This window comes from Mesitornis unicolor, unplaced genomic scaffold (assembly GCF_000695765.1).
Source record: "Mesitornis unicolor isolate BGI_N332 unplaced genomic scaffold, ASM69576v1 scaffold5338, whole genome shotgun sequence".
NCBI lineage: Eukaryota > Metazoa > Chordata > Aves > Mesitornithiformes > Mesitornithidae > Mesitornis > Mesitornis unicolor.
The window spans coordinates 9947-20107 of NW_010199659.1; the positions used below are offsets into that span (position 1 = coordinate 9947).

The 10161-nt window shown below is 36.0% G+C and overlaps 1 protein-coding gene across 1 annotated transcript; it reads left to right on the forward strand.

Moving 5' to 3' along the window:
* Nucleotides 1–485: 485 nt before the first annotated feature.
* Nucleotides 486–9638, forward strand: SLC25A24 (solute carrier family 25 (mitochondrial carrier; phosphate carrier), member 24; the record flags this gene model as incomplete). Its single annotated transcript, XM_010189508.1, has 9 exons — nucleotides 486–612; nucleotides 1128–1215; nucleotides 1685–1796; nucleotides 4257–4415; nucleotides 4768–4920; nucleotides 6015–6122; nucleotides 7800–7967; nucleotides 8388–8538; nucleotides 9213–9638. Coding segments are annotated over 9 exons (1245 nt in total), but the record flags the coding sequence as incomplete, so codon positions are not given.
* Between the last annotated feature and the right edge of the window lie 523 nt (nucleotides 9639–10161).

The window sequence follows — 10161 nt, forward strand, 5'->3', positions numbered from 1 at the left end:
AATTAATAGGCCACTGGATTAAAGAGGATACTTAAGAGTGTATTTGTTTAATTTTACTGACAAACTGACAAATTTAATTTATAACCAGGAAAGTCACATGCTTAAAGTTGGTTTGTTTTGGGTTTTTTTTTGCCATGTCCTCTGCCACCTCCTCTGCAAATTATTTGATACTACAGGTGTAACTTGCCAGTGCTGGTAAGAAACCTTAAAATCTTTGAGTAGGAAAGTTATGTAAATAACAAAAAATACTTTTGTAAATTTATCTTTGCTGTTGAGTGTTTTCTCTCTTTATGAAAATACTTAGAGCATGTTAACTTCTGAAAAGCAAAATACAGCTCTGAAGTGTATGCTTAGGTGTTTTCCTGATTTAACTTCCAAAGTGACCAATATAATGCTTTTCTTAAAGGCAGGGCTGTGCCATGCTGCTGTTACTTTGTGACCTGCTGTAGTCTGGAAATCTCAAACGCCGAATTTTTTCTCAACAGAAAATTTTTAAAGCTGGAGATACTAACCAGGATGGACAGCTGGATTTTGAAGAATTTATGCAGTATCTTAAAGATCATGAGAAAAAGATGAAACTGGCATTTAAGAGCCTGGACAAAAATAATGATGGTATGCTTTGATTTATTTAATTTGGTCAAATATTGTTTGACGGAACCGTGCATTAAAAGTTATCTTCATTTATATTCTTTATCTAAACTGCAGACAAAAAGCTGTGAATATGGAACCCCTACTTATTTTCCTTAATAGGATCATAATTATAGTTTACTGTAGAGTAAAATAATACATTGTTACAGTTTTGGGGGTTTTTTCCTTCTTATTGTCTTCCAGGTCCATTGATCTGGGGCTCTTTGTTCCCCAGAAAGAGAAATGATAAGGAAGTCTCTAAGTATCTATTAAAGATAAGTGTGTTTAACTCACTGAATTGTTTGCATCTCGTTTGGTTGTATGATTTGCATGTACTTACCTTTGCTCAGTCTTTGTAGTAGACAATAAAAATATATCTGTGTTTGAATTTATTTTAAATTATCTTTGCTGTTATGTAGGTGTTACAATGGAACTTGGTGAGCTCCAAGGTGCTAACTCCATGTTTTAAATTTGTATCATCTTTTTTTTAATGTTTCAAGGAAAAATTGAAGCATCAGAAGTTGTCCAGTCCCTCAAGATACTGGGTATAAGCATTTCAGAAAAACAGGCAGAAAAGATCCTGCAAAGGTCAGGAATTATGATTTCTTAAAGTATTTTAAGCTTCTTTGTATTGTTAATTATTATATTTTTATAATTCAGGTAACATGATAAATGGAATTATAACTTTGAAAGGTGTTGGTACCTTCAGTAGTGCCTTTATAGGAACTCTCACGTATTCCATCTGTTCTTGGGTGATAGTAAGTCTAATCACTATTTGAACATCTGGTTCTGGGAGGAGGATGTTATCTCATTTCCTTGTAAACATTGTTGATAGACTGAAGCTTTATATTATGTTTTAAAATGGAATATGCCAGATGCACTTTGATAAGAAAAGCATAGTATTAAGAGGCCACGGCAGATTCAGATTTGAAGTCTCCATATGGAATTTACGGTCAGTTGTCACTGATGTGATGACCAATATTAAGAAAAAAAAGGAAAAAAAGGGAACAAAACCCCATCCCTGCTACTTACCGAGTTTTGTTCTATTTCTTTTCAGTATTGATGCTGATGGGACAATGACAGTAGACTGGAATGAGTGGAGAGATCATTTTATGTTTAACCCAGCTACAGACATTGAGGAAATAGTTCGATATTGGAAACATTCCACTGTAAGTTCAAGTTCATCACTGCTGGGTTAATTTGCAATATTGAGTTTAACAGCTTCACAGTTGTTACATTTCAAGAATACCTGTATTTAAGATTGCTTGGTTTTTCTTTTCAGTGTGTGCTCTCCCATTTACAAGCAGGATAGTGTGATGTGAGTTTCTTCTGAACAAAGTACTTCAGCTAAACTTTACCAATAATTATCAGTAATTATTAGGAAGGAATAATTTTCTTCCTTTGGAGATACTCCACAAAAAATAATAACCACGATATTAAAACTTTTTCTTTCAGTGATGATTTTCTGTGCACATGTTCTCACACTCTTTTGTGCTATAGAATTTCACTTAAGAATCACAGAGTAGATAAATTGTTTTAAGTTACTATTGAATGGAGCTCTTGCCACCTCTGTGAATGACTTTTAAGAACAAATAATAAGGTAAGTAAACCACTAGTGATCCTGTTTGCTGAATATCCTTCCTGTAGATTATTGGAGTAACCCATAAAGTTACGTAAAGACAGATTTCTCTGAATATAGTGAGGCCATTTATATCTTCATGTATTAGGCACCATTTTCATTATAAAATACACTTTATGAAATGTGAAAGCTTTGAGTGTTTCACTCTGTACAATGCATGCCAATGGGGCGTTAGCTCCCTGTTTGAAGAAAACACTTGAAGCATTGCTATGAGATCAAACAGTCCTGGTTTGCCCATATTTAGCCGGCAAAAAAAAACCCCTTTGCTTTAATAAAATGCTTTGTATTACTATTATTAAACATAAGATCCATATTTCTTTATTATGGAATGTCATTAGGTACCCCCAAGAAACAATTTTGGAAGTCTCTTGTGATCTTCCAGTGTTGCAGTCAGCTGATGACCCAGTTATCACAGCAAGCAAAATCCAGCTATAGGGCAACACAGCTGGTGTTTGAGATAAGGGCAGATGTGAGACCTCACACGCCTGGCTGGCATTGACAGCTCTTACGATTCTGTTTTTATTGTACCATTTTAATTGCTGTTAAACTCTTCCAAGCAGATAGGTGCGTTGACATGGGATTATTATGTTGTTGGTAGCTGTGGCTTTGCCTGTTATAAACACTCTCAAATTTAGCTTTTTTTCTTAGTTGTGTTTAGGACTTGGTAGACACAAGGTTTAAATGGTGGTAGATATGCATAATATCTTTAAGAATGTTGAATTTGTATTTTTAGAATTCCAGTTGATCTTTTGATGACTCCGTCTAGTTCAGCAACTCATGACACTTTACGTGGAAACTATGAATGTCAGAAAGATGAAAGTATTTTTGAGTTAATTTGTTCTAGATTCAGTATCCAGAGTAGTTGGTGCTTATCCTGTTTGACCAGTGGCTATATCTATTACCAGGATCGTGCAATTCTTGGGTTCCAAATGACCAAGACAGTGTTCTGTCTACTTAACAGATAGAGAATGCAGCATAAATTAGGGATATAGTGCCTATGATTAAAATCAACAGTAGTTAAAACAAAGAGTTTATCAGTTAACACACTTTCTGGTCAGTACCAGTTATTTAAACATTCTTGCTTCTTTATAGGTTTAATTTATGCATAATATTGGCTTTGCATTATCTACAGTGTATTTTTTTCTCATATAGCATGGTTATAAATTCCATTAAGAGCAGACTCTGTTTAAGTGATAAGTAAGATTCCATAATCTTATGTCTTGGACAGCTTCATTGCTAAAACCTGTAATAATCTTCTTATTTGATCAAATTGAATGGTAATACGAACATGCACCTACTAACGAAATGTCAAACTTTTCTAGATGAAAAAATTTGTTAATGTGTCTTTTAGTGTAACTGAGGATAAGAAAATGTATAAAGCATCAGTTGAACTTCCCATTTTTTAAGATAACATACGGACGTTACTGGAACAAGAATATTCCAATAGATCAGTTATAAAAATACTATTTTTAAAATATTGGAGGGGCAGGGGAGAAGGGAAGATCACATATGTGTGAATAAATTACCTTGAGAGAGAAATCTCTTGTTAGCATCTTTAGGAGATTACCAAACTAATCCCAAAAGACTGTCTGGTGAAAGGTTAGCAGCAACATAAAAGCGTTTGAGCTTCAGTCTGACTGTGCAGGTCTGCTGATCATGACAGAATGTCTTTCTTTGGGCCATACTCAAGGCAGAAATTTGTCATAATTTTTAATGATGATGGTGCAGTCTTTGAAATGGTGGGTCTGTGGTGTTATTACTCAGTATCTATATAGAGTCACTAGAAGTTGCTGTTCATTGAATAGTAATAGCAATCCATAGCAAGTTAATTATAGAATGCAAATTAGAGATTTTTTGTTTTAATTTTTAATCAGCCTTTTATTTACATCGTCTCAGGTGGTATGTTTATTTTGAATTAGAACTGCTGATAAAATTGAGATGATGATCGAGATGATAGTTATTTGCACATCTTTGCTTTGGATTCTGATAGGTGTTGGATATAGGGGATAGTCTGACTGTTCCAGACGAGTTCACAGAGGAAGAGAAAAAGACTGGACAGTGGTGGAAACAGCTGTTGGCAGGAGGAGTGGCTGGTGCTGTCTCTCGAACAGGTACAGCACCGTTAGATCGCCTTAAAGTGATGATGCAGGTAGGTGCAACATTTAAGAACTTTTGAGTTTGCAGTGCATGACTTCAGTTTTCAGAGAACTGTTACGGAAAACAGGTGGCCAAATACAATATCTAAGTTCTGGAGGTCTAGTTGTGTTTTAACAGTTTTCATATTTTATGTCCATAGAAGTTGTCTTTTCCATAGTCGCATTGGCAAAAAATGTAAAAAAAAAATATTATAGTACTTGTGGCACTAAAATGTTTTTTCAATAGTGGGTGTGTTTTTGCTAGTTGATACATTTAAGCCATTTAATACTTAGGTGGTGAGTTTTACAATCTAATCAGAGCAGTGTTATTTACGGTTGCTTTGTGGTTGTTTTTTTGTTTTTTAGGTTCATGGTTCAAAATCAAACAAAATGAACATAGCCAGTGGTTTTAAGCAGATGTTGAAAGAAGGTGGTGTCCGATCCCTCTGGAGGGGAAACGGTGTAAATGTTGTGAAAATAGCTCCTGAAACAGCCATTAAGTTCTGGGCTTATGAACAGGTAGGATGATAAATCAGGAATTAAAATAATGGCAAATTAAAATACTGTGTCACTCTCACTGTTCAGTATTTGCACTGTTGTATTATATAGGAGTTCTTACCATGGTTAGGAATTTTGTCACAGCAATTTAGAGTGGCTTTCAGATTTAAAATAGTCTGTTCTGTTAATAGAGTACTTGGTATTAGGCAGATTTTTGCATTTGTGTTATAAGCAGTGTTAATAAACTAAATCTGTCATATATTTTAAATTGTCCTTCAGTCTGCATAGCTTTATATGGAGTAGTGCATTAACATCCAGTTTGTTGCTTTGAAATGACAACCAAAAACTTTGCACTTATACAGGGTTCATAAGTCAAGTATCATAGTGCTATGTAAGATGACCTCATCCTGGATTTCAGAGTTATATTTACCTCTGAATCAGCTTTAAGCATCATGTTAAGGCCTAATCCTCCTTTCGAAAATGAACTTCAGTTCTGGTGTAGTTAAATGATCTTTATTTTTTCTCTGTGGGACTTGCTTGTGCCTCAGGTAAGACTGAATGAACCTACTGCACATCTCTGTACAACTATGAAATAAAAGCAACAAAAAGTCAAGTAACCTGTGGGATATTGCAAGACTGAATGGCAGACTTTGATGGCATAGAGTAACTTTGAGCACATTATTCTTTACTCTTTCTTTGCCTTTCGGGAGCTGATGGCTCATTCTTGCATGATGGTGTCTCTGTCTTGAATGAAACAGTATGTCCAGCTCTGTAAGTGTGTCTGCTAGTTGATCTTTCATTCCTTGATTGGAGAACTGGATCTGCAGGGGAGTTGGGTTTTTCTTTATCTGGGGGTCATAGTGGGGGTACCCTTGTGTTAGGTGTTTAATGTAAAAAATTCTTGTAGGCTGGAATATTTTGTGTTCTTGTGAGTCTGTCGCCAGAGTTGCAGTGGGTGTAGTGCTAAGTTTGTTGGATTAGTAAATGCAACTGTAAATATATGAAAAGGGAAGTACAGCTTGAAAAGACACTTTGTACTGCATTCCTGTCTGTCCTAGTAACTCTAGCCTCTCCTAAAAAGCACACAATGTTTATTTTGTGTTTTAACTATACAGTATAAGAAGATACTCACTAAGGATGATGGAAAGTTAGGCACTGTGGAAAGATTTGTGTCTGGTTCTTTGGCTGGAGCAACAGCACAAACTTCTATTTATCCCATGGAGGTAAGCAGCAGAGAATCTGCTTCTGTGGGAGACTCTGCCAAATGTCTGGTTCATTTCCAAAGTGAAACTCATTTTGCTCTTGAAAGTATTGCAGGAATTCCTCTATATTCCCATATACTAATTTGATTTTACTTTGGACTTCCTTTCAGAGTTTTTTTTGTAGGCATTTTTGAATATACTGTGTTCTAATTGATACTCGTAGTTTTTCTGTATGTTTGGCTGTGTAATACTGTCTAAAGCAGTATAAATAAAACGTAGTTCAGGGAAAAATAATCCAAGAATGAATTTAAAATAAGTACATATTCAAGCTATTTTCTGAATTAAGCATAAATCTTTTCCCCACTATGTAAGCAAGGAATGATCTTGTCCACAGCAGCGCTGATGAAGTTCTGTTGCATTTTGTCTGGGGGCTGGGTCTGATGAGAACATCAATGTAGAGGAAGAAGTTAGCAGCTACAGTGGAGGGCTGGTGGATTAACTGCGCTTTTCTCTGTAGGATGCATTTGTATATGGCGCTACATGCTAGCGTTAAAATGTTAACTCTTCTAAGGTAGCTATTTCACATCTTTTTAAAAACAGAAGTAGGATGTACTTCCTTTACTGCTGGTTCCCCTGCCCCAAGAGTTTATCTTGTTTTGCAAATAACTGGTATATATGTTGGGCCTCGGATTAAACCAGTACAAAACTCAAGATTTGGAAGTAATAGAAAATGTAAGCTAAGTAACTTTTTCATAGGTATGGCTGTCAATAGGAACAGAACTTAGCTCTTTTCAGTGCTGACAGTGATAATGATCTTGTTTAAAATAGCATCCTTGCTGTTGGAGGCGCTGAGTCACAGCCCGAGTACAGAGATGGGTTAAGTTATAGAACAACTGAAATGTTACCTAGATCATCTGGATTATACTGATCAATTGAAGCAGGTGAACTGTTCTACAAGAAGATCCTCTAATCTTCCTAACAAAGACATAATACTGACCTAGGTGTGGTTTTCAGCATGTTTCTAAGTAAAAGAGAAAAGCAAAGTGTCAGGAAACTCCTGAGGAAGCTGCAGACTTTTGAGGCTTTAAAGTAGGCTGAATTCTTGCTCGGGAAATTCACTTTGTGTTTCTCTTGGATACTGTTATTAATTTCTTTGTCTTAAGATGCTGTATAGACTCATTTGCATTATTAATCAGGTGCTGGATTTCAGAAGTGAGATGCAATCTTTGTATTCCTTAACTGCCTCTCGTAGGGTCATGCTTTTTGAAAGCTTATTTTCTTAATATGCTTTGCTGTTCCCAGATCAGAAGTGTGATCTGCTAATATGTTAATGCTCTCACTTGTTCTTTAGCTAATGCTTCTATTAAATATTGCCCAAATTGATGAAAAAATTACCTGTTTTAATCAAGAAAAGAAAGCTAAAATGCAATTTTAAAAGGCTGTGTTCCATCATGTATATTTATTTTTTTTACTAATTTGTAGGGTAGTATATATGCTACTCTGCATTAATAATAAAACCTGAGGAAGCCTATTGCTACCCAGGCCTTAACAGTAGTTATCAAAAAGGAGATATGAAGTCGCAAAAGGCAAAGCAGTTCCAGACAACTGAGTAAGCAGAGATATACTGTGTTTTCATGTGTTTATAAAGTACAGTAATAAATAGATATTTAATTAAGGCTACTACTTTTTCTCCTTTAGGTTTTAAAGACCAGATTGGCTGTGGGTAAAACAGGGCAATATTCTGGGATGTTTGACTGTGCTAAGAAGATCTTAAAAAGAGAAGGTGTAAAGGCCTTTTACAAAGGCTATATTCCTAATATTCTGGGTATAATTCCTTACGCTGGCATTGACCTTGCTGTTTATGAGGTGAGTTTAGATCACTGAAAGCATGTAGCTTTCATTAGTTAATTTACAAAAATGGTAAATGGTCATTAATAACGGTACCATTAGTTAGATTTGTAACATGCTTGTAGTATTACAGTTGCCTTCAATTTAAAATAGATAAGAATTTCCAAAATCTTACTAGACTTTAACATTTTTCTTTGTTTGCCTCTCTCAGAGGAGTGCCTGTGCAGATGGGCCCTTACATGCAGCATTTTTGTCTGGTTAAAGTCCTTACCTGTGTGCTAAGGTGCACCTGTGCACTTCAGAAGTAAGCATGTAGGACTGGCGTAGTGAGATTGGTACTTTTCAGGATTGAGTCCATAAAATTTGTTATGAATAGGCATATTTGTTTACTTTTTTGAATGCAGATCTCTTGTCTTATTTGATTTTCTATCTTGGCAGCTCTTAAAGAGTACATGGCTAGAACACTATGCATCAAGCTCTGCTAACCCAGGTGTTTTTGTCTTGTTGGGATGTGGTACTGCTTCCAGCACGTGCGGGCAGTTAGCCAGTTACCCTCTTGCTCTTATCAGAACACGCATGCAGGCTCAAGGTGAGTCCTGTTGTACTGAGAATGTTTCTGTGTGGTCACATCACAATTGTATCATTAGGGATAGCTGTAGCAGAGACATGGGTATAAAAAAGCCAAACTCGGAAAACAGAGAACTTATCTGGAAATTTCTTCTTAACATCAACCTCCCTATTACCCCCAACATCGTTCTTCATCATAATTAATTAAAATGAAACATTTCAGACACTGGTGCTCTGTGTGCTCCAAGGGCCCCATTCCATGCAAGTCTACCAGACCTAAAGCTCCTGTCATAGCCTGGGAGCACTTTTAGAAAAGTTACAGCATTTCCTAAATTTTAGAGGTAAAATGGAAAGGACTTGCATAATCCTGTGAGGGTGGACAGCACTGTTTGCTCTGGAGGATATTTCATACAGTTTCATAGCTGAGATTTTTTTGCGTGATAGGTTTGTGCTCAGACTAGAGGTAGGAGCCTAGATTGCCAATGGAGTGGAAGTGGATAGTGCTTTTCAGTGGGATTTAGACATGTGGATTTGGACACATGTCTGGGATTAGAGAGACCTCATCTCTGTGAGGACTCAAGTTGTTATCAGTGACCTTAGAGGTGATAGTAGGCTCACCACCCAGGTGTTTAATACTTGCTTAAGAATTTCAGTATTACTAGAGCTGTTGTATATCTCATTATCTTTCTGTTCTAGCCTCGGTGGAAGGAGCTCCACAACTAAACATGGTCGGTCTCTTTCAAAGAATTATTGCTACAGAGGGACTCCGAGGACTTTATAGGGGCATAGCCCCTAATTTTATGAAAGTCCTTCCAGCTGTCAGCATCAGCTATGTTGTATATGAAAAAATGAAGCAGAATTTGGGAATAGCATGAAATGAAAGAAAAAGATGGGATGCTTCTAATGTTGTTGGAAACACCGGAACAAAAATGATTTCTCAAGTAATCTGCTCTCACAGGTGGAGACAGATCTTTGTGGAGAGATGCTGCGACTTCTACTATTGCCCTTGAGTGGGGAGAAACTTTTTAAAATTCTAGTTCACCATTTATAAACAGATACATATATTGCACTTTTAAAATGTCACCAAGTTTAAAAAAAAATCAAGAAACTATCTTTAAATCAACAATATGTTTGTATTTTCAGGAAATCATGCATATTTTACTCATTGCCTTTTTTTTGTATTTGTCTTCTCTAAATGTGTATTTGGCTTGGATCAAACCAAAGGTAGGAGAAGTTTATACTGCCTTGATACTGAATATATGAAAGTGACTTTTTGTTTTGTCGTGCTGCCTATACTCAAGCAATTCACAGGCAACATTTTGCACACTTAGAAGTAAGCACTTACTGTTGTTATTTTTGAAGTCTTACTGTTAAGTTCATAAAAATATTATCTTAGATACAGACAAGGATGGTGTAACATGTGATGTAGACCACCTTTATCTTCAGGCTAACCTTTTTTGTTTAAAGAATAAGAGCCTGAGGAACTGCTGTTCTGTGGTATTGGAATACCTCAAATGATTTACATGGTATTTTTGTAACTTGCTTCACTGGACCTGCTTTTCATTGCAATTGTAAATGCTAGCACCATTAACCATGACAACTTTTCAATTACAGCTCCACTTTTTATAGGATGATAATATGCAGG